At 44.1% G+C, this 24,554-nt stretch overlaps 1 protein-coding gene across 1 annotated transcript in view; it reads right to left on the bottom strand.

The window, feature by feature from the left end:
* NECAB1 (N-terminal EF-hand calcium binding protein 1) overlaps positions 1-24,554 on the bottom strand; it is a 117,324-nt gene that overhangs the window by 50,052 nt on the left and 42,718 nt on the right. Inside the window, exon 5 of the mRNA XM_069959890.1 lies at positions 12,134-12,231. Within this exon, the coding sequence (XP_069815991.1) occupies positions 12,134-12,231 (98 nt within the window). The remainder of the gene's footprint in view (positions 1-12,133; positions 12,232-24,554) is intronic.

Genomic DNA, 24,554 nt, shown 5'->3' with positions numbered 1-24,554 from the left:
ATCAAGACAAGATCAATGATTTAGAGTAAAAAAATTTAAAAAAATTACACTAAATGTTGGTCTAGCCTTGATTTTTTTCCATTTCCACAAGGGGTTAAAAAAGAAAATAAACGCAAAACATGTAGAGTATTTTCCCCTGAGTACGAAAATACCCCACATGTGGACATAATGTGCCATATGGGCACTGGGCAAGCCACCAAAGGGACAGAGCGCCATTTAGAGGCTGGAATGGAGGATGGAGGCCATGTCGCAATTACAAAGCTCCTGTGTTGCCAGGACAGTAAAAAAAAAACACATGTGACCCCATTCTGGAAATTACACCCCATAAGGAATCTAACAAGGGGTGCAGTGAGCGTATGGACCCCACTGGTAACAGGCACATATGTAGAATATGTGGTGTGAAAATAAAAAATACCATTCTTTTCATTTTCACGTCCCAAATGTGGCCGTCACCAGGGGACCATATCCCCACTGCCCCCCTTGTTAGATTCCTTATGGGGTGTAGTTTCCAGAATGGGGTCACTTGTGGGGGGTTTCTACTGTCCTGGCCGCACAGAGGCTTTGTAATTGCATCATGGCATCCTCAAATGGGAATGGCGGCCATACCTATTTAGCTGGGGAAAAGGGACAATTCTAATTTATTTGGGGGTATTAGGCCAATTATTAGTTTATTAGGTTGAAAATGACAGGTGTCCATCAAATTCAACCTGTGTTGATCCAGAGGAAGGCAAAAAAAAACCCTCGTAAGGCAGACGACAGTAGCCTCATCACAGGGGAAAAATTACTTCCTGACTCCATAATGGCGATCAGAATAATCCCTGGATCAGCGTGACCCCTGAAATAGGAATAAGGGACAGAATTTAGATAATGTAGAACCCCAGTGACGTGTGGTGCGCCTTGGAGCGATCCAGTATGCAGAGGCCGGGGGGATCAGGACAGGTGTCACACTGGAAAATGGTGTCCTTCCTGATCCCCCTGTTACCCCACACTCTGCACTTCTTCTGGGGTCTCCTGTTTTCCAGTGTGTGGGGACGTCACCTGGAAAATGTTTTCCTGGTGCGATACGGGGTCCTTCATATCCAGAAGCGCTGGGTCCGCTCCATGGCTGCTAAATATTAGGGCTTTATTACTGCTTCTGATATTTTCGGATCGTGCCGCAAGCTACAGTAGCTCGGGCAGCGAGGGACCAGAAGAGGGGGCGCTGGTATAAAAGTTATCCCCGTACGGGTGGTGACCTTTATCCAGCAGTGGGAAGAACAGTTCCCGAACGATCTTCCCACTAACTCCGAGGATGGGGGGGGGGCATCTGGGGCTGGATTCGGGTGTCCCTTCCTACATACACTTTAAGGGTATGTGCACACTGCGGAATGGCGAAGGATAACCCTTTGTGCATTCCGCAGCTGGCACCCACCGGCAGACTGATGCGGGCGCGCGTCTCCGTCCATGTCATAGACTCCATTCAATGCACAGGCAGATTCCGCTCTCCGTCCAATGTGTTCATTCTTTGGATGGAATCCACCCATGCATAGGATGGAGTCTATGACATGGGTGGAGACGCGCGCCTGCAGCAGTCCGCCGGTGGGTGCCAGCTGCGGAATGCACAAAGGGTTATCCTTCGCCATTCCGCAGTGTGCACGTACCCTAAATCTGTAAGTGTACCCTGAGGTACTCTCACAGAGTGTGTAGAATTCACGCCATACCGTCATCTCTTATTGGGACGGTACTGGCGGAAAAGACGTGTCTGGGGGGCAGCCAGATACATCACTGGATGATGAGGATGAGGATGAATGGAGGAAAAAAGGATCCCCCCATTCATCCTCACTGGCTGTTTCGGTGTCGGAGGCAATAATAGCGTATGTGTCCGACACCGAAAACGCCCTGGGGGCCATTTTTATATAGGGATTGGTATATGGGGTATGTAGTGGTGTAGTGTAAAACTTTATTCAATGTAGTGTAGTGTAATGTAGTGTTTTTTACGTTTTTTTTTTAACATTCAGTATAAAAAAAAAAAAACTACTCCAAAAATGGTGTTGCTGATAAATGCCGCACTTATATCAGCGGACCGTGGCAGTTGCTAATTAGCATTGCACTTACGTGCGATGCAGATCAACACTCGGCAGCTTAAGGGTGCGGAAAATACAAAAATAAAATTAAATAAAAAAAAAAAAACATTTACTACATGCTGAACATCCCTATAGCTGCTGATAAGGGATGAGCCGCTAGAGGGCAGCAGAGCGCCGAAAAAAAGTCGAGGACATCCGAGGGGCCAACGGAAAAGGCCAAAGACCCGAACGGAAGAAGATGACGTCACGAAACCCGGAAGACACCGATCGGGACCCCGGGATCCGGTGAGTGTGGCCAAATACCTGCTTTGGACCCCTCAGCTACCTAGCTGAGGGGTCCAGAGCAGGTATTTATCACTTTTGGGGACTTTGATCGCCGTGATCGGCCGGCCGGTATCGGCTGGCCAATCACGGCGATCAGGACGTGGCACCATGGCCACCATTACTTTTAACAGTAATGGCGGTCGGTGCGGTCTCGAACAGCACCGGCCGGCATTATTTTCCGGGTCACCGATGGCCCAGAAAGGTTCCGAGGTTCTGATCTGAACTGATCAGCCAATAGCAGCGATCGTCGGCATGGGGGGGGGGGGGGGGTTAAAAACCCCCCATGCCGACAGGGAGAGATGGCCTGCAGTGTATTTCAGCAGGCCATCTCTCCCGATTACATACGGCCGGTCCGCGGCGCCCTCTTAAAGGACCCGCATACCGGTACGTCATGGGTCCTTAAGTGACAGTGATCCATGACGTACCGGTACGTCATGGGTCCTTAAGAGGTTAAAGGGGTACTCCGTTGAAAATCTTTTTCTTTCAAATCAACTGGCTTCATAAAGTTATATAGATTTGTAATTTACTTCTATTTAAAAATCTCAAGTCGTCCATACTTATCAGCTGATGTATGCCCTGAAGGAAGTAGTGTATTCTTTCCAAGTAGTCTAAGTAAATTGGACTAGGGAGGGCTCCACCCACACATTCGGGCACGTTATACCACATAATGGGGGCAATTTATCAAATATGGTGTAAAGTGAAACTGGCTCAGTTGCCCCTAGCAACCAATCAGATTCCATTTTTAATTCCTCACAGACTCTTTGGAAAATAAAAAGTAGAATCTGATTGGTTGCTAGGGGCAACTGAGCCAGTCTCACTTTACACCATGTTTGATAAATCTCCCCCAATTTGTATAAAGTAGTGTCTGTGAATGGCCGACCACATAAGCAATAACATTGTAAGATAAAAGTAATAAAACACAGGGGGCAGCGCTGCAACCATACAACCACCAGGTTATTTTCTCTAGCAGGATCTGGACATGGAAACTGCAGGGAAAGATTTTTGAGTTTATTTCAGTTTATCACCTGTCTGCCTCAGTACTTGACTGCCATCATTCATCTTATCATCACTCGCTCTTTGTCATCTATTGATGAGTTTGTCTTTTTTATACCTATTCATTATTAGCATTAATATGTACTTCCATGTGACCATCTGGTTTTAGTACAGTTTAGCTCTACTGTAAGGGTATGTTCACACTACGTAATCGGCACTGCGGATTCTGCTTGAAATTCACCCGCTGATTCTATAGTGTGAAGTCTTAGGGGTATCTGAGTAAGAGGAACTATTGTTAGGACGCAGGAAAGGCAACTCCTAGATGATGTCCAGTTCGGCCATCTTGTGACCAGTCAGGATTCTTACAGCATGTGCCCTACAGTGTTCAATAAGGTACCCTGGAGAAAGAAAATATTTTTAAATCAACAAACTTATACAGATTTGTAACTTACATCTGATTAAAAATCTCCAGTACTTATCAGCTGCTGTATGTCCTGCAGGAAGTGGTGTATTCTTTCTAGTCTGCCACAGTGCTCTCTGCTGCCACCTCTGTCCATGTCAGAAACTGTTCAGAGCAGTAGCAAATCCCCTTAGAAAACCCTCTCCTGCTCTGGAGAGTTCCTGTAACAGACAGAGGTGGAAGCAGAGAGCACTGCGTCAGACTGAAAAAGAATACATCACTTCCTGCAGGACATACAGCAGCTGTTAAATACTGGAAGACCTTAGATTTTCGAATAGAAGTAATGCACAAATCTGTATATCTTTCTGACACCAGTTGACTTGGAAAAAAAAAAAATCAGCCGGAGTACCCTTTTAATGAAATAATCTTTAGGACTTCCCCTTTCTCTCTAACAGGGTTCACATTAAACAGCTCCTCACAATATTTTTTGTAATAGTTAATTCCATTTATCATTTCGCCTCAAAACTATATAAATTAAATTATTTTAAATTATTTAATTAAGAAGAACCTAAAGAGCACAATACCCCTGGTCGATAAAGCTACTTAACTGGCTCTTCTATAATGCATTAACTTAGAATAAATTCTGCAAAACGGCAACATCAGAATTCTGGACTTGCTAAAACTCATGGGGAAATCCAAGATGGATTTGTTGCACAGCAACCGGGACCTGATAAAAGGTAATAAATGCTGCTCAGTATAAACAGAGGTAAAAGCATAGCCGAATGCAGTGTAAAAATGTCAGCGGCTCTCATGCTATACAGACTGGACGTTTTTTTTATCACAGTTTGTTTAGTTTCTTAAAGGAGAAGTATAGCGATTGCTAAAAGACTGCAGCCTGCAGGGGGAGGGGGGTAATTGATGACTAGTAGGCACCTACCTCTCCTCGTGCCCGCAGTGAGCGGCAGCGGGATTCCCGCCAGGATTTCCAGGGTGTCCATGTCACGACTCGGCTGATGGACTGGCTGCTCAGTCAGTCAGTGACTGGATGAGACGCCGCTCCAGTCACTGATTGGCTGAGCGGCCAATTCAGCAGCCGGGACAGGCATTTTCCCATTCATGATGTCATCACAACACGGAGGAAAATGACTTCTGGCGGGGGTCCCAAGGCCGCTCCCACTGCTCACTGTGGGCACGGGGAGAGGTAAGTGCATAAAAACATGCTTATTGTACTGTACAGTGGTCCCTTAACTTACAATGGCCTCAGGTTACAATATTTTCAACATACAATGGTCCTTTCTGGACCATCCTTATTTGAGACCAGACTCAGCATACAATGCTACAGACAGTCAGGATCTGTGGCACATGTGAATAACTAGATGATCGATGAATAAAAGTGGCCATATTACTGGTGAACCCCCAGTATTACTGAAGTGCCTGCAGTCATCGGCTGTCTAGTAGTGCCTCTCTACAGTACAGTAGTTTCCCTGGGCTTCTATGTGTACATGTCCTGTACTGCTGTGTGTGTGTCTGGTATCTCCTCTACAATATAATATGATACTACATGTCCTGCACTGCTGTGTGTCTAGTATCTCCTCTACAGTACAGTGTGATACTACATGTCCTGTACTGCTGTGTGTGTCTACTATCTCCTCTACAGTATAGTGTGATACTACATGTCCTGTACTGCTGTGTCTAGTATCTCCTCTCTACAGTACAGTGTGATACTACATGTCCTGTACTGCTGTGTGTGTCTGGTATCTCCTCTGTAGAGTATAGTGTGATACTACATGTCCTGTACTGCTGTGTGTGTCTAGTATCTACTCTACAGTATAGTCTGATACTACATGTCCTGTACTGCTGTGTCTAGTATCTCCTCTCTACAGTACAGTGTGATACTACATGTCCTGTACTGCTGTGTGTGTCTGGTATCTCCTCTGTACAGTATAGTGTGATACTACATGTCCTGTACTGCTGTGTGTGTCTACAATCTCCTCTCTCCAGTACAGTGTGATACTACATGTTCTGTACTGCTGTGTGTGTCTAGTATCTCCTCTCTATAGTACAGTGTGATACAACATGTCCTGTACTGCTGTGTGTCTGGTATCTCCTCTCTACAGTACAGTGTGATACTACATGTCCTGTACTGCTGTGTGTGTTCAGTATCTCCTCTCTACAGTGCAATGTGAAACTACATGTCCTGTACAGCTGTGTGTGTCTGGTATCTCCTACAGTACAGTACGATACTACATGTCCTGTACTGCTGTGTGTCTGGTATCTCCTCTCTACAGTACAGTGTGATATTACATGTCCTGTACTGCTGTGTGCGTCTAGTATCTCCTCTCTACAGTACAGTGTGATACTACATGTCCTGTACTGCTGTGTGTGTCTGGTATCTCCTCTCTACAGTACAGTACGATACTATATGTCCTGTACTGCTGTGTGTGTCTATAATCTCCTCTCTCCAGTACAGTGTGATACTACATGTTCTGTACTGCTGTGTGTGTCTAGTATCTCCTCTCTATAGTACAGTGTGATACTACATGTCCTGTACTGCTGTGTGTCTGGTATCTCCTCTCTACAGTACAGTGTGATACTACAGTACATGTCTTGTACTGCTGTGTGTGTTCAGTATCTCCTCTCTACAGTGCAATGTGATACTACATGTCCTGTACAGCTGTGTGTGTCTGGTATCTCCTCTCTACAGTACAGTACGATACTACATGTCCTGTACTGCTGTGTGTGTCTAGAATCTCCTTTCTACAGTACAGTGTGATACTACATGTCCTGTACTGCTGTGTGTGTCTGGTATCTCCTCTCTACAGGACAGTGTTATACTACAGGTCTTGTACTACTGTCTGTGTGTGTGTGTGTGTGTGTGTGTCTAGTATCTCCTCTCTACAGTACAGTGTGATACTACATGTCCTGTATTGCTGTGTATGTCCAATATCTCCTCTCTACAGTACAGTGTAATACTACATGTCCTGTACTGTTGAAGCCGGTATACCACAGGTCTGGATCCCCGATCCCAGGAGCTTCTGCCTTTGAGTGGGGACCTGGGACTTTATGTGCCTAACATGTGATGTCCCAGGTCCCCACATAGACCTAGAAGCAGCCAGGACTGGGGGGACCGAAGCTGCGGGACACCGGCACCAGCGCTGGTGGTGGTAAAGTGAGAGCACATTACTTCTTTCATCCTCCCCAGCACTCTGCCAGTTCTCCTTTAAAATGAACCTGCACCACTGTAAACACTCTACATCAAATCAGGAAACCTACACTTCAGGTTATAGAGCTCCAGCGGCTTCTTTCCCTTTCTTCTTTGCACCAGCACGCTGCACCTTTTATTCCTTTATACCCATTGTATAGCTCTCTTTGTAACATTTTTATTCCAGCTTTGAAGGATTGATCCCCCCTCCCTGAGATAAACAGCTTGCCTTGTTATGTTCATTGTCATTATTTAGAACACCTCTTTTATCAGACAGACATCTTAGGGCTGTCATTACCATTGTGCTTTTCTTCCTATAACAAATACTTCAAACTATCGGGTCAAAAATAATTGTTCTGGAACAGAAATTGAAAAGAATCCAGGCATAAAGGGACGGCATGAGCGTTCTGAATGGCTGCTATAGTCAGCTGGTTGGTCAATACATTATTAGCTTCCTCAGCTCAATATTTTCCTTCTTTCAATTGCAGTTGCCAAAATATTTACATGAAGTTATTGTGTCTGCGAGGGTCTCAGAGCCTGGCGTAATAATATCTGTAATATAGACCAGGGCGGTTCTTGTTTTTTTACGGTACCTTGTAGGGCCTCTTAGGAATTCAGCCAATTATACTCTGTGTGAACTGGCCCTTATAGGGTGCTGTCTTATGAATTGATTTCAGGATGTTTTATGGCTATTTTCTCATTTTGTCTTGGACTGTCCACATCCAGCTCAGAGACATTACTATTTTGGATAGTCAAGGCATTGATGAAGAACTTGACTAAAGGCTCTTTTAGGCGTGGCAATGTTCAGGAGCCCTACAGAGAATGAATGGAGTTCTTGCTGCACATATACAGTGCCCTTTATTTATTCTGGGCCACAATTGTCTTGTGTTCTCTGGGTCTGCAGACATCCCATTAGTTAGACCTCCACCAATAGCTACTTATAAATTATTCTGCAGGCAGGTGGCATCTTTGGTGAAATGGGCATACCCCATTAAAGGGGTATTGCACTCAAACATAAGTTTTCATATGTTGATGCCCATGGTGAGACTAACAATTTATTCCAAACATATTATTATCTATTCAGTCTCCTTCCCCAGTTCTGAGCTGCTTCTTTCTGCTGAAGAAACAAAAAATTGTGTGTGAGCTTTTCTCTCCATCTCCCCCTCCCTTCCAAGACAGCTAATGTAAACTAGTCCCTGGCATGCTTTATCTGCAACTTTGTATCTTCTTTGTAATGCTGGGAGGGTTAATCTTAAGTCAAGTTGCTGAGCAACTCACTGTGATTCTCCCTCCCAGAATTACAAAGTTGCAGATAGGGACTTGTTTACATCATCTGTCTCGGAAGGGAGAGGGGAGACAGAGAGAAAAGCTCACACACAGATTTTTGTGTCTTCAGCAGAACGAAGCAGCTCCGAACTGGGGGAAGGAGATTGAATAGAGAATAACAAGTATGGAAGGAATCCTTAGGCCTCATTCACACGTTCAGTAATTTTTCTTGACGGCAAAAACCCCGCTATTTTTACTCCATAAATTGCATCCGTTTCCGTAAAATGTGAATAGTACTAGTTTACATAGATCTGATCGGTGTTCTTTGCGGACGTCACGGCTGTGACATCCGTGATGTCCGTAAAAAATACAGATCCCATAGACTTCTATTGGTAATCCGTACTGCAATTACAATCCGCACCAGGACATGTCCTTGTTTTTACGGAACGGACTATGGATCAAAATTAAAACAGACTGCGTGAATTGCCCAATAGAAATCAATGTGTTCTAAGTTGAACTGTGATTAGGGATCCGCAAATTACGGACAACTTTACTAAACGTGTGAATAAGGCCTTAGTCTCACTATGGGCAGTGGGTGACAGTGTGCGGCAATGGGGGTCTGGGACAGTTCAAAGTTATCCCGATTTCATCTTCCTTACACACTTGCCCAGCAGGGGCTGCTGCAGGGAAACCATATGGCTGGCAGCAGCTTCCCCCAGGTTATTAACCAGCACAACATTCACCTTTGACACCTCTGGGCCTCCACCTTACGTTCTATGGATCTATACTCCTCTTTCTCAGAAAATTAACACAACCCATAATCTGACATGGGGGCGTCCAAACTTTCATATAAAATTGCTTATGTCTATATTTCCGGTCACTGGACCTATGCAAGAAAAATGGAAACCAGAATAGAGAGGAGCCATCACCCAAGGAAAATAAAGATGCAATACGCTCCCGTACCAGCTGGAAGGAGATTATGTAAAACTGCTGGATGGGTCAAATACAAGACGTTTAGTTACTATTTTCTCATTGAGGACAAGCAGTTTTATTAATAAGAAGTCTTATTATCTTACTCCCAGCCAGCAGGATATTTGCTGCATCAGGTTATCAGCTCTGTAGAGACTCCTTCTCTATAATTAACGTCTGAATTACTTTGCAGAACTCTACCCAACTTACTTTATAATTATAAGACTTCTCCAAGCACATGGCAAGTCGGGTTATTTTTAGTTGGAATCTGAATACATTTAAATGAATACTTTGCAATTCTCTCTCTGCACAATAAAGGACGTGAATGGGAGAATAAAAAATGCTACCATGCAAAAGGTACAAACCACTGACTTAACAATTTTTTAAGGAATTTCTTCTTGGGGGATAAAGAGGGAGGTTTAGAGATTACTCAATGCCCTTGAAGAGATCTGGCTGATGTAGGGAGTTTTACAAGTAATGTTCCTTGAAAAAAGAAAATGGCCATTGCTTCCTTGTGCCACCAGATTCTGTGAGTCAATGCCTGATCCAGGGATAAAAAGTGATTTCTGCCCACCTGAAGAGAGATGATCTTGGGTCTATGGCCATCAAATACAAACATACAATATAATGTCATGCAGAACAGGCTGGCTAAGAGTAGAATAAATAAGACGTACATTTTAATACAAGAGTATAAAGTATGATACAGTACAGGCCTACATTATACATAGTAACTAGAGATAAGCGAACCTGGAGCATGCTCGAGTCGATCCAAACCTGAACTTTTGGCATTTGATTAGCGGTGGCTGGTGAACTTGAATAAAGCCCTAAGGCTATGTGGAAATCATGGATATAGTCATTGGCTGTATCCATGTTTTCCAGACAACCTTAGAGCTTTATCCAAGTTCAGCAGCCCCCGCTAATCAAATGCCGAACGTTTGGGTTCGGATCGACTCGAACCCGATTCGCTCATCTCTAATCCTAACAACCCTACATTATACATAATACAATGCACTACATAATAATTCTAGTATACCTACACACCAATCAACAACAAAGTGACAGCGACCAGGGATCGGGTAGAAAAACGGGGATAGGAAGTCACAGGCTGGAAAGTATTAAAGAATAGACGCACCGTGGGGAGAAAGATTTGTCAATCCTCTCATTCTTCATTATAATAATCCAAACTGACCATGAGGGTATAGTCACTGACCAGGCTACAAACCAACCTGTGGCAGTCCAGTTCCAGTTCATAACCAGGGATTTCCAGGTAAACCACAAAGCAATTGTCCAAATAGGAGCCAGAATCTATTCAAGACCATGAAATACCATGTGGCATTGAAGAGGAATTACACAAAGAGCACTGCTAGAAGAGGTGGAAGGTCCAAGATGGTGCCAACTGGTCAACCTGCTAGAAACCACATTCTCCTGAACAGTCTTAGAGTAGGAGGACCTCTTGATGAGCTTATGGATTGAAGTTACCAGGGGTCAGGCTTGAATCCCTACAGCTTTTTTTCTTTTTTATAGTTACATAGTTAATAAGGTTGAAAGAAGACAAGAGTCCATAAGGTTCAACCCAGGAAAACCCTACTGTGCTGATCCAGGGGAATGCGAAAACCCCCATGAGGCAGACGACAATTGGCCCATCACAGGGAGAAAATTCTTTCCCGACTCCAATGGCAATCAGAATAATCCCTGGATCAATTTATCACCAGAAATTTAATGCCCATAACAATATTTTTCAAAAAAGCATCCAGGCCTCCCTTGAACTTATTTAATGAATTGTTCCCTCACAAACACCCTGATTGTACCAAGGGAGGTCCCCACAGTATCAACCCAGCCACCTTAGGAGAAGCATGAGAAAGCAGCAGAATATGGACCAACCTACTTTGCCACATTCTGCTGTTCCCCGTATCCGAGAACACAGTCAAACACCAAAGAGGCCATAGCTGAGAGGAGATGTCAAGGATGACTTTCCTATTTTTGCAGCGCCGCTTGTACAGAACTGTCTATTTTGCTCTGATCAAGGAACACATAAAAACAAAGACAATTCTTTTAATAGCCTGGAGAAAGGTGATAACCGGACTCCCAGAATCTTGATGAAGTCCGGTTGAGTGGAAAACAGTGAAGTGATATTTATGAACAATAATTGAGTCATGTAATCTAGCAGATTGGCGCTCACTTACACTATGGCCCGGGTAACGTAACATGGCCTTAAAGGGATGTCAAAACCTACTTTACAAAGAGCATGGCCTCCAAATACCCACCGTTGACTTTCATTTTTGATGCCCATCTAAATTTCTTGCAGACCAAGATAAGGATCATACCAAATACGGATTTACACAGAGGATAATAGCTGAGCCCTTGGTCTATTGCTTCATCAGTACCAAGCAGAGAGCTGCTTCACTGGGCGAGATACAGCAGCTCAGCAGCTCAATGGTCCCCCTTACGGAGATCCAGATGGTATAGGCCGTCTTACATGCAATCCTACCTAGGAAAAAGTATGCAAACTATATATTCTTTTCTTTTTACTGCTAACTATAAGTGAATGTCTGGTACATTAAAAGAGTCATCAAGCCTTTCTTGAGGATAGGTCATCAATATTAGATCAGACTTTCGACACCCTGCCTATTAAATTGTAACTATAATTCCACTCGGACACCAGGATACTCTTTCAAAACTACAGCAGGTCCGTAAGCAAGTGGGTCTACGAAACTGCCCGAAGCCCCATAGACTTGTATTGTAATAGAATGGCAATCTCAAGATGACTTGGGTGAATAATAATATTTATTTGTATAGTGTCAACAGATCCTGCAGCAAATGTTATTGTAACATATAATGCAATAAGATGTCTAGTTAATAAGGTCCAGCACTTATTCTACAGTTTTCTTATATATCGATAGTTATATATAATCTTACTTGCTTGGTTTTGTCCATAGCCTTCAATATAGAGAGATTCAGGTCCTCCAGTGCTGCCAGGACACTTTCATATTCTCCCAAGTGCTGAGAGAAATAATCTGCAAAAGAGAGAAGTCTTTACAACCCATAAACCATATACCTGATATAAAATACAAATAATCATCAGACATGCATCTCTTGCTTGAAAAATCTCAAAACTTCTTAGTTGTTTTTAGGGTCTGTCTCAGAGAACACTTCAGTGGGCCGAGGCTCCACAGTATCACAATAAAGGGGACTCAAAACTTCAGCCGAAGAAATCCACTTGGAGAAAACTTGGAAACCAATCTCTTATTAAGCGGCTGGGAAAAGTCAGCATTTATCGCGCTCTCTCCAGCCTCTGTGTTGCGTGACCAAGATGACCGCATTGTGTATGTCTATGGGGCTCTCTCACTCGCACAGACATATCAAGGAGAGTGACGAGCTCACTCATGTCAGTGTGCCTGCAGAGTAGGACTGGGCGATATAAACGATATGCCAAAATATCGTCATCAATTCGGTTGACGATATAGATTTTTGGCATATCGTCATATCGCGATATACCACGGAGCGGTAGTGAATAAGCTTCTCACTTACCGCTCCGTGGTACCGCGCTGCAGGGCCTTCCGTTTACGCATCGTCAGCGCGCTAGCGCGCTGATGCGTGTGACGTCAGGTCTCCCAGTGCATGCTGGGAAGAAGACGCGGCCCGTCTCGCCTCGCGGACTCCATCAGCCAGCCCTGCAGGAAAGGTAAGTAGCAGAGGGGTCGGGGGCGGCAGATGGCTTGGCATGGGGCTGATGATGGCCCTGGCTGGGGGGACATGATGGCTGGCACATGAAATGGCTGGAAAACTGAGAGGGGAGATGACTGGCACTGGGGGGGGGGGGCTGATGACTGGCAACGGGGGGCTGATGACTGGCAAGGCGGGTGATAACTGGCACAAGGGAGGGCTGATGACTGGCACAGAGTGGGCTGATGGCACAGGGGAAGGCTGATGACTGGCAAGGGGGGCTGATGACTGGCAAGGGGGGCTGATGACTGGCGCAAGGGGGGCTGATGGCACAGGGGAGGGCTGATCACTGGCACAGGGTGGGGCTGATGGCACAGGGGAAGGCTGATGACTGGCAAGGGGGGTGATAACTGGCACAAAGGGGGCTGAAGGCATAGGGGAGGGCTGATCACTGGCAAGGGGGGGGGTGAGTATACACACAAAAAATTTTTTAGATATCGTTATATCGTGCATGCATCAAATTATATCGTGATATAAATTTTAGGCCATATCGCCCAGCCCTACTGCAGAGCCTCACTAGTAATGGTGCATGCACAAGATTTGTTTGGTGAAAGGGGACACAGTCCAGCCCAGGATTGTTCCTGAAATGCAGAGAGAGATAAGGGAAAAACACAGAGAGGCATTGAAAGTCTTTTTTTCTTTGACTAAAATCCCCCTGTGTAGTCCTCCTACATAGTAGATGGTGCCCTCTGTGTATCCCCTATATAGTAGTTTCCCCCCCCCCCACCTCATATGGTCCCCCTAAAGTAGATGGCACCCTAAGTAATCCCTCTATAGTAGAGGGCCCCTGTGTAGGTCCCTCTATAGTAGATGGCCCCCGTGTAGGTCCCCCTATAGTAGATAGCCCCCCGTGTAGGTCCCCCTATAGTAGATAGCACCCTGTGTAGGTCCCCCTATAGTAGATGGCCCCCAGTGTAGGTCCCCTCTATAGTAGATGGCCCCTGTCTAGGACCCCCCTAAAGTAGATGGCCCCCTGTGTAGGTCCCTGTATAGTAGTTGGCACCCTGTGTAGGTCCCCCTACAGTAGATGGCCCTATGTGTAGGTCCTCCTATAGTAGATGGCCCCCTGTGTAGGTCCCCTCTATAGTAAATGGCCCTCTGTGTAGGTCCCCCCTATAGTAGATGGCCCCATGTGTAGGTCCCCCTATAGTAGATGGCCCCCTGTGTAAGTCCCCCTATAGTAGATGGCCCCCTGTGTAGGTCCCCCTATAGTAGATGGCCCCCTGTGTAGGTCCCCCTATAGTAGATGGCCCCCTGTGTAGGTCTCCCTATAGTAGATGGCTTTCTATGTAGGTCCCCCTATAGTAGATGGCCCTCTGTGTAGGTCCCCCTATAGTAGATGGCCCCCTGTGTAGGTCCCCCTATAGTAGATGGCCCCGTTTAGGTCCCCCTATAGTAGATGGCCCCCTGTGTAGGTCCCCCTATAGTAGTTGGCCCCTGATGAAGACCATAAATGATGAAGAAAAAAAAATTGTGAAGCGCTGACAGGTGGGACTTCCGGCACAGGCAGCGCCTCTGACACACAATGTCTGTGCCGGAAGACAGAAGAGGACAAAGCGCAATGGGGTGTGGAGTGTGTGATTTTTATTCCCCCCCATCATTTAACATCATCATGGGGTTCACATCACTTGGGGGCCAATCTTTCAGTGGGCCAGTAAAAAAATTAAACGTGGGTAATTTAGATTTTGGAGCCTCGGCCCTGAACCGCCCACATTATGATCCGCCCCTGGTAGCGTATGTTTTCCTCATTCTACTGATCAGTTTTAACATATCTCTGGGACATGTCAAAAGTTTTTTTGGTGTAAGGTACACTTTAAGAAGCTATCACCTTAGAATAAAAATATGGCACAACTGCTCCTGTGAACTTTCAGCTTAGACCGGCCTAAGAATTGTCAGACTCCCCCTTTAAATCATTGCTTTTGTATTACTTGCATCATTAATAATTGCTACCGTTCAACAAAAGTGGCAAAAATAGCTCTTTAGTACTTGAGGATTAGCTGCTGCCTGCCAAATAGCTTAAGCTGTATATCACATCTGATTTAGGCTGCCAAGTCTGGAAAGCTACTGGAAAACTTTAAAGTACATTGTAAAGTTCTACTTCCTTTCAAATGATCCGAAGAGCAATTAGGCACTTACACAATAGAACTAAGAATAACCATCAACGTTCTGGAGAATTTACTGATCTCATTAACATTCATGTAGTTTACTTGTTTTAGGAATAGCCTGGAATGGTTTCACCCCCTCGGTGTGATTTCTTCATTCATATCCGCATGATGAATGTCATACAGCGAGTTTATCTTCCCCCATGAGATAGGAAGTAATCTATTACATCAGATTTGTGTCTGTGTACTGTGGACCAATCTTGAATTAAGAATAATTAAGGTGTCACTGTCGTTTAATTTTTTTTTTTTTTTTTTTTTTTGCAGAAATCAATAGTACAGGCGATTTTAAGAAACTTTGTAATTAGGTTTATTAGCTGAAAATGCATTTTTTTTTTTTTTATAATGAAAAAGCAGTTTGAAGTGCCCCCCTGTCTTCATGGTTTTCTATGGAGATGGGAGGGGTGGAGGGAGATGAGGCACCAAAACAGGACAACAAAGAGTTAGTTTACAGCTACATCTCCGGGGCTATCTCCTCTGAAGTCAGCACTGACCTCTCTGACCTCTGAATACTGGCTTTCACACAGGTCCTGCTGTGTAATCCTTTGTTCTGTGCTCTCTGCTGGCGACTAATCTCCTTCCTCCCCCCTCCCCTCTCCATAGATTACACAGGGCACGACTGATGTAAACAAATCGAGATTTCCTGATAATGAGCAGTGGATGAGAGAGAGGAGAGGGGAAGGGGGACTTTTTGAATGCAGATAATGGAATATTTGCCTAATAAACCCAATCACAAAGTTTCTTAAAATCGTCTGTACTAATGATTTCTGCAAACAAAAAAACAAAAAACTACAGTGACACTTTAAAGGGAGTTTCCATATGTACATGTGATATATCATAAATGTCCAACATCCCACAGCATGATTACAAGCAGCTTGATTCCATAACTACCAGTGGCTTGTATGTGGAGTGAACCCCTCTGCATTTAGAGTGGATGGAGTTCACAGAGGCCTCCTCATCTGGTATAATGGTGGTGTGGTCTTGAGCAGTGCGGGTGCGAAAAGGTAAGAAAATTCATTTAATCTGGTATCCATAACAAAATAATTTCCTATGCAAAGCCCCATAGAAAACTTCTCCTGCTCTAGACAGTTCCTGTCTCGGACAGAGGTGGCAGCAGAGAGCACTGTGTTAGACTGTAAAGAATACTTAACTTCCTGCAGGGCATATAGCAGCTGATAAGTATGGGAAGGTTTTTAAAATTGCTAATTTATATAACTATCTGAAATTAGTTGATTTAAAAGAAAAAGAATTTAGATGGAGTACCCTTTTAAAATGCAGTAGGCTGATGAGCAGATTGCAGAGATAACAAAGTGGGTCGCTTCATTATTACTTTAAATTCGCCCATCTCTAGTTATAATTAATTTTCCTATTTCAGACACCAAGAACCATTGGATGTGAAATCATATGATCCATAATTGTATTTTTCATTTTATTTTCTGTATTTCTATACATATTGATTGGGGGGCCCCCACATAAATTAGATGGTTGAACATAGCCTAAAGCTGATATCTCGGCACTGGAACAACAGATTGAAATATGAGTTATATCTCCTTATTCAGGGTAAGAACCATATTGTACCCTGCCTTTACTTTATTCTGTAACAAGAGGCTGACAGGCTCACTTTAAAAGGATTATCCAGCATTAGGAAAACATGGCCACTTTCTTCCATAGACAGCACCACTCTTGTCTCCAGTTTGGGTGCAGGTTTCAACTCTTTTGCATTGAAGTGAATGAAGCTTAATTGCAAACACCTGAACTGGAGATAAGAGCGGGGCTATGTACAATCTGCAACAACGGCCGTACTTTGTACACCTGGGTAGGCCACATGCTCTTCTATAGGATCCCGGCTGGAGTGTATACACATATATACGCTCCGGCTGGGATCCCATATGGCGCCACAAACAACTGGCATGTCAGTTTTCTGCGTCCGCAATTCAGTAAATTGCGGCTGCAGAGAGCTCTGTCAGTTCACACAATGAAGTAAGCGGCTCCGGTCGCAAGCTTCATTTTGTGCTGTGAGGAGTTCTGATGCGCCCGCATCAGAACACTGCGGATGGAAAGATCATCAGCAATACGGGCTGGAATGATCTTTTCAGAGACCGGACGCTCCGTGACCCGGCCGGGTCACGGAACGGCCAGTCCTATATGCTATGTGAACATGGCCTGGTGCTGTATCTGGAAGAAAGTGACCATGTTTCTCTAACACTGAATAATGTATTTAAGAACTAGGACACATAAATAAATGCATTTCTTGTTTCTTTGTTTTACGAAGACCTTTAGATACTTTGGGGGAGATTTATCAAACATGGTGTAAAGTGAAACTGGCCCAGTTGCCCCTAGCAACCAATCAGATTCCACCTTTCACTCCTCACAGACTCTTTGGAAAATGAAAGGTGGAATCTGATTGGTTGCTAGGGGCAACTGAGCCAGGTTTACTTTACACCATGTTTGATAAATCTCCCCCTTGGTCCTTATTATGGGTCAAAACAGACAATACGGTGGTATACAACGATTCGTCACCTACTGCCAAATACTACCGACATAGGGACAAATCTTACATGCATGGAGGCAAAGATAGATATTCTCCACAGTGTCCAGTGCCAGAGTCCTACCACAACATAACAGGCCTGCACCTGACATCTGGGACTGTCCCATTGTACCTGTGACACCTACGACCCCCATAAACTGACGTGGCCGAGTGTGATCTTTCTAAGGGCCCTATTCCAACGGACCATTATTGTTCAGATTATCGTTAAATCGTTCGAATCTAAACGATAATCGTTCGGTTGAAATGCAGTTAACGATTTACGACCGAACGAGAAATCGTTGATTGTTTTATAAGACCTGGACTTATTTTTATTGTTGCTCTTTGGCAAATCGTTCGCATTAAATAAGATGTCGTTCGGTCGTTAGCAGTAGATACGAACGCAATAGCGAAGAAATAGCGAAGAAAAAACAATCGCAAATACAATCATAAGTAACGATTATCGTTCCATGGAAACGAGTGAACATTTTCAGGTCTTTCACAATAGCGGTTATTTGAGATTGTTAATCGTTAACCATTATGCGAACGATAATCGTCCGGTGGAATAGGGCCCTAACTTGTGATATTCCCTGTAATCCATAAAGCACAAGCGCTGTCTACACTGTACAATGCCAGCTAGTCTTTCCCAATAAGTTATGATTATAGCAGGCACATATACACCCTGCAGCTAGAAATCCTCCACCACAATGGCTTACAATTACAAGTGCTGCAGGGTACAACAACTCAGGTCTAACATCCTTCCAATAAAACATTAGGGGCTGAATATAAAAGCCAGCAAATATACAAAGCTTCATTACACTGGATGTTTGGAAGCAGAAGGGGGCAGCGGGAGTAAATGGTAAAGCCTGCGTGATGTGAACAGGGCAATGATAAGCACGAGCGGCTCTCAGCAATGCTTCATTACACTCATTTACAGAGAATGGAGCCAGTGCCCAGATACCAAGATATCTCCTCTTCTTTTCCTAATAGAATTTTACTTGTGATAATGAGACAAAATATTACAATGAAGAAGCTGTTAAAGGGAAACTTAAAGGGGTATTGCGCTCAAACATAACTTTTCATATGTTGCTGCCCATGGTGAGACCAACAATTCCTTCCATACTTGTTATTGTCTATTTAGTCTCCTTCCCCCAGTTCTGAGCTGCTGCTTTCTGCTGAAGACACAAAAATCTGTTTGTGAGCTTTTCTTTACATCTCCCCCTCCTTCTCCCTTCTGAGATGGCTGATGTAAACAAGTCCCTATCTGCAACTTTTTAGCAAATATGTAATGCCAAGAAGATTAAAGGGGTTATCCAGCGCTAAAAAAACATGGCCACTTTCCCCCCTTTCTTGTCTCCAGTTCAGGTATGGTTTGCAATTAAGCTCCATTTACTTAATGTAACTGAGTTTGAAACCCAACCCAATCTGTAGACAAGAAAGGGGGAAAAGTGGCCATCTTTTTGTAGCGCTGAATAGCCCCTTTAATCAGAGTAAGTTCATCAGCAACTTGATGATGGACTCAGATTAACCCTCCCAGCATTAAAAAGAAGCTACAAAGTTGCAGAAAAAGCCTGCCAGGGACTTGTTTACATTAGACATCTAGGAAGGGAGGGGGGAGGAGGGGGAGACAGAGAAAAAAGCTCACACAGATTTTTGTGTCTTCAGCAGAAAGCAGAAGCTTAAAACTGATGGAAGGAGACAGAAGATAGATAATAAGTATGAAATTATTTGTTAGTCTCACATAGGCAGCAACATATCAAAAGTTTGAGCAGAATACCCCTTTAAAATAGCATCTAACCTGTTGACATGTTCCTATAGCGCACATAGCGCTGAGGATGAGGGAAGTTTTTGGGAACTTTGCACTTTCTTACATATGTAAATTAGGCAGTTTAGTGCACTGGGGGCGGGACTACCAGCCTCAGCGCATCAATCAGGCCTGTACTGTAATGAATATTGGAGCGCCACTCTGTAGTTATGTCACTCCGGCACTCATCACTGCAGAGCACCAGATTAATATATATTAGAAGGAGAGGATCAGTGCAATGTGGATGTAGTCCTGCCCCCCAAACTGTCCTATTTACATATTTAATAAACCACAAAGTTCCTGAAAATTACAATGAGGATAAAGAGAAGCTCCCTGTGCGCTATAGAGAGCTATCAGCATGTTCGATGCTGGACTGAGCATTCTTGGTAAGGGACAGTATTATATGCAGTATAGTATTATGTGTATATATATATATATATATATATATATATATATATATATATATATATATTATGGTCACATGTACTATAGAGAAGAGAGAAGGCTGGCAGCAATAGCTGGGTAAGCAGCACTGGAATTGTATTACATCAGACTGTGTAATACATACTGTGACACCACAGTCTGACAGTAACAAACTACTGGCCACCAGGGACCTGTACCAATCCCCCGGAGGTCAGAGACTGGTGCACAAGGCAAATCATGCTGCACATGTCCCAGATTTTCATTCCAAAAAAGTCCTTATTTTGCTGTTTTCTTCAGCGTTCTTACCATACATCATGCACTGACAGTAAGGAGCCCGGTAACAGTTCTTAGAGGGTCTGTGCTTTAGGTAGATGTATTGCATTGTTATTATTTGTAATCGGTCATTAAGGCAGTTTGCTGTAGTTGCAATATGTTATTAACCCCTTAAGGACAGAGACAAATTTTATGAATATGACCTGCGTCACTTTATTCATTAATAACTTCGGGATGCTTTTACCTATCCGGCTGATTCTGAGATTGTTTTCTTGTGAAATATTGTACTTTACATTTCTGGTAAAATGGAGTCGATACTCATAACGAATCTTTATGAAAAAAAAACAAAATAACGTGAAAAATTTTGAAAAAATGCATTTTTCCAACTTTGAAACTTTTCTGCTTATACAGAAAATGGTTATGCCACATAAATTATATATTAAATAGCATTAGCAACATGTCTACTTTATGTTGGCGGCATTTATTAAACTATCATTTTTTTTAGACAATGGAAAGCTTAAAACATTAGCAGCAAATTTTCACTAAAATTTCAAAATCAGATATTTTTAGGGACCTGTTCAGGTTTACTGGGTTCACACTACGTATATTTGAGGCTGTATTTTTGAGGCTGTATAGCAACCAAAACCAGGAGTGGATTGAAAACACAGAAAGGCTATGTTCACATAATGTTGTAATTGAGTGGATGGCCGTCATTTAATGGCAAATATTTGCTGTTATTTTAAAACAACGGCTGTTGTATTGAAATAATGGAAGTTATTTACTGTTATATGGCGGCCATCCACTCAATTACAACATTATGTGGACAGAGACTTTCTGTGTTTTCAATCCACTCCTGGTTTTGGTTGCTATGAGGACCTGACATGAGGACCAAATACAGCCTCAAATATACATAGTGTGAACCCAGCATTGAATTTAAGTATATTTGAGGGGACTGTATGTTAGAAAGCCCTACAAAGCACCCCATTTCAGAAACTGCACCCCCAAAACTCTGCAAAAGCACATCCATAAAGTTTATTAACCCTTTAGGAGAGTCACAGAAATAAAAGCTAAGTGTGTAAGAAATTTGAAAATCTTAATTTTCTGTGCAGAGATTTTATTGTAATCCAATATTTTTCATAATTATAAACCTATTACCAGAGAAATGCACCCCAATATTGATTGCCCCGTTTCTGCAGTTTATAGAAATACCCCATATGTGGCCCTATTGCGCTATTTGACGCAACCACAAGCCTCAGATATAAAGGAGCGCCTAATGAATTTCAACGCCTCTGTTATACTTGGTCATTTCTGACTGTACCACTTTAGGTTGGCAGAGGCTCTGGGGTGCCAAAACACTGGAAACTCCCCACAAGTGACCTCATTCTGGAAACTGCACCCCTCAAGGAATGTAACAAGGGGTGCGGTGAGCATTTGGGCCCCACAGGTGCTTCACAGATTTTCAGAACAATGTGGTGTAAAAAAGGAAAAATTAAATTTTTTACACTAAAATGTTGTTCTAGCCTTCAATTTTTCATTTTTACAAGGGGATAAAAGAAAAAAAAAACACCAAACATGTAGCGCAGTTTCTCCCGGGTACAGAAATACCCCACATGTGGACATAAAGTGCCAAGCGGGCGCAGGACGAGCCTCCAAAGGGAAGGAGCGCCAATTGGCTTTTGGAAGCTGGATTTCACTGGAATGGATTTCAAGGGCCATGTCGCATTTACAGAGCCCTCGTGCTGCCAAAACACTGGAAACCCCCCACAAGTGACCCCATTCTGAAAACTAAACCCCTCAAGGAATCTAACAAGGTGTTCAGTGAGCATATGGACCCCACTGGTGATGGGCACAAATGTGGAACAATGTGACGTGAAAGGAAAAATTTTCATTTTTTCACTTTCACGGTACAAATGTGCCCATCATCAAGGGGTCTATATCCTCACTGCATCCCTTGTTAGATTCCTTGAGGGGTGTAGTTTCCATAATGGGGTCACTTGTGGGGGTTTCCAGTGTTTTGGCAGCACGCGGGCTCTGTAAATGCGACATGGCGTTCATTATCCATTCTGGCCAAATCCAGCCTCCAAAATCCAAATGGCGCTCCCCACCTTCGGGGGCTTGCCCTGCACCCACATGGCGCTTTATGTCCACATGTGGGGTATTTACGGACTCGGGGGAAATTGCTCTACACATTTTGTGTGTTTTTTTTTCTCATTTAACCCCTTGTGAAAATGAAAGATTTAAGGCTAAACCAACATTATAATATAAAAAATGTAATATTTCATTCACGCCACATTGTTCCACATTTGTGCCCGTCACCAGTGGGGTCCATATGCTCACTACACCCCTTGTTACATTCCCTGAGGGGTTTATTTTCCATAATGGGGTCACTTGTGGGGGGGGGGGGGTTCAACTGTCTTGGCAACACAGAGGCCTTTTAAACGCAACATGGCCCTCAAAATCCATTCCAGCCAAATTCAGCCTCCAAAAACCAAATGGCGTTCTTTCCCTTTGGAGGCTTAGCCTGCACCCGCATAGCGCTTTATGTCCACATGTGGGGTATTTTCGTACTCTACACATTGTGTTTTTTTTTTTATCTTTTAACCCCTTGTAAAAATGAAAAAATTAAGACAAGATCAATGATTTAGTGTAAAAATTAAACATTTTTTACAATAAATGTTGATTTTTTTCCATTTCCACAAGGGGTTAAAAAAGAAAATGAACACAAAACGTGTAGGGTAATTTCCCCTGAGTACGAAAATACCCCACATGTGGGCATAATGTGCCATATGGGCACAGGGCAAGCCACCAAAGGGACAGAGCGCCATTTAGAGGCTGGAATGGAGGATGGAGGCCATGTCGCAATTACAAAGCTCCTGTGCTGCCAGGACAGTAGAAACCCCCCCACAAGTGACCCCATTATGCAAATTACACCCCATAAGGAATCCAACAAGGGGGTACAGTGAGCATATGGACCCCACTGGTGACGGGCACATATGTAGAACATGTGCCGTGAAAATAAAAAATATATATTTTTTTTCATTTTCATGGCACAAATATGCCCGTCACCAGGGGGCCATATCCCCGCTGCCCCCTTGTTAGATTCCTTATGGGGTGTAGTTTCCAGAATGGGGTCACTTGTGGGGGGTTCCCACTGTCCTGGCCACACAGAGGCTTTGTAATTGCATCATGGCAAGTCTCTAATGGGAATGGCGGCCATACCTACTTAGCTGGGGAAAAGGGACAATTCTAATTTATTTGGGGGTATTAGGGCAATTATTAGTTTATAAGGTTGAAAATGACAGGTGTCTATCAAACTCAATCTGTGTTGATCCAGAGGAAGGCAAAAAAAACCCTCGTGAGGCAGACGACAATAGCCTCATCACAGGGGAAAAATTCCTTCCCGACTCCATATTGGCGATCAGAATAATCCCCGGATCAACGTGACCCCTGAAATAAGAATAAGGGACAGAATTTAGACAATGTAGAACTCCGATGACGTGTGATGCGTCTTGAAGCGATCCTGTATGCAGAGGCCGGGGGGATCAGGACAGGTGTCACACTGGAAAATGGTGTCCTTCCTGATCCCCCTGCTACCCCACACTCTGCACTTCTTCTGGGGTCTCCTGTTTTCCAGTGTGGGGGACGTCACCTGGAAAATGTTGCCCTGGTGCGATCCGGGGTCCTTCATATCCAGAAGCGCTAGGTCCGCTCCATGGCTGCTAAATATTAGGGCTCTATTACTGCTTCTGATATTTTTGGATTGTGCTGCAAGCTACAGTAGCTCGGGCAGGGAGGGACCGGAAGAGGGGGGTGCTGGTATAAAAGTTATCCCCGTACAGGTGGTAACCTTTATCCCACAGTAGGAAGATCAGTTCCCAAATGATCTCCCCACTAACTCCGAGGATAGGGGGGGGGGGGGCATCTGGGGCTGGATTCGGCTGTCCCTTCCTTCATACACTGTAAGGGTACGTGCACACTGCGGAATGGCGAAGAATAACCCTTTGTGCATTCCGCAGCTGGCACCCGCCAGCGGACTGATGCAGGCGCGCGACTCCGTACGTGTCACACTCCATTATATGCACGGGCGCATTCCGCCCTCTGTCCAAAGAATGAACGTGTTCATTCTTTGGACGGACGACGGAATCCGCCCTTGCATTGAATGGAGTCTATGACACAGGTGGAGACACGCGCCCGCATCAGTCCGCCGGCAGGTGCCAGCTGCGGAATGCACAAAGGGTTATCCTTTGCCATTCCGCAGTGTGCACGTACCCTAAATCTGTAAGTGTACCCTGAGGTACTCTCGCAGAGTTTGTAGAATTTCACGCCATACCGTCATCTCTTATTGAGACGGTACTGGCGGAAAAGACGTGCCTGGGGGGCAGCGTACGCTACGCTACCCCCAGACACGTCACTGGATGATGAGGATGAGGA

The sequence above is a fragment of the Dendropsophus ebraccatus genome, chromosome 2 (assembly GCF_027789765.1).
Source record: "Dendropsophus ebraccatus isolate aDenEbr1 chromosome 2, aDenEbr1.pat, whole genome shotgun sequence".
NCBI classification, from domain to species: Eukaryota; Metazoa; Chordata; class Amphibia; order Anura; family Hylidae; genus Dendropsophus; species Dendropsophus ebraccatus.
This window is presented reverse-complemented; position numbering and strand designations above follow the sequence as displayed.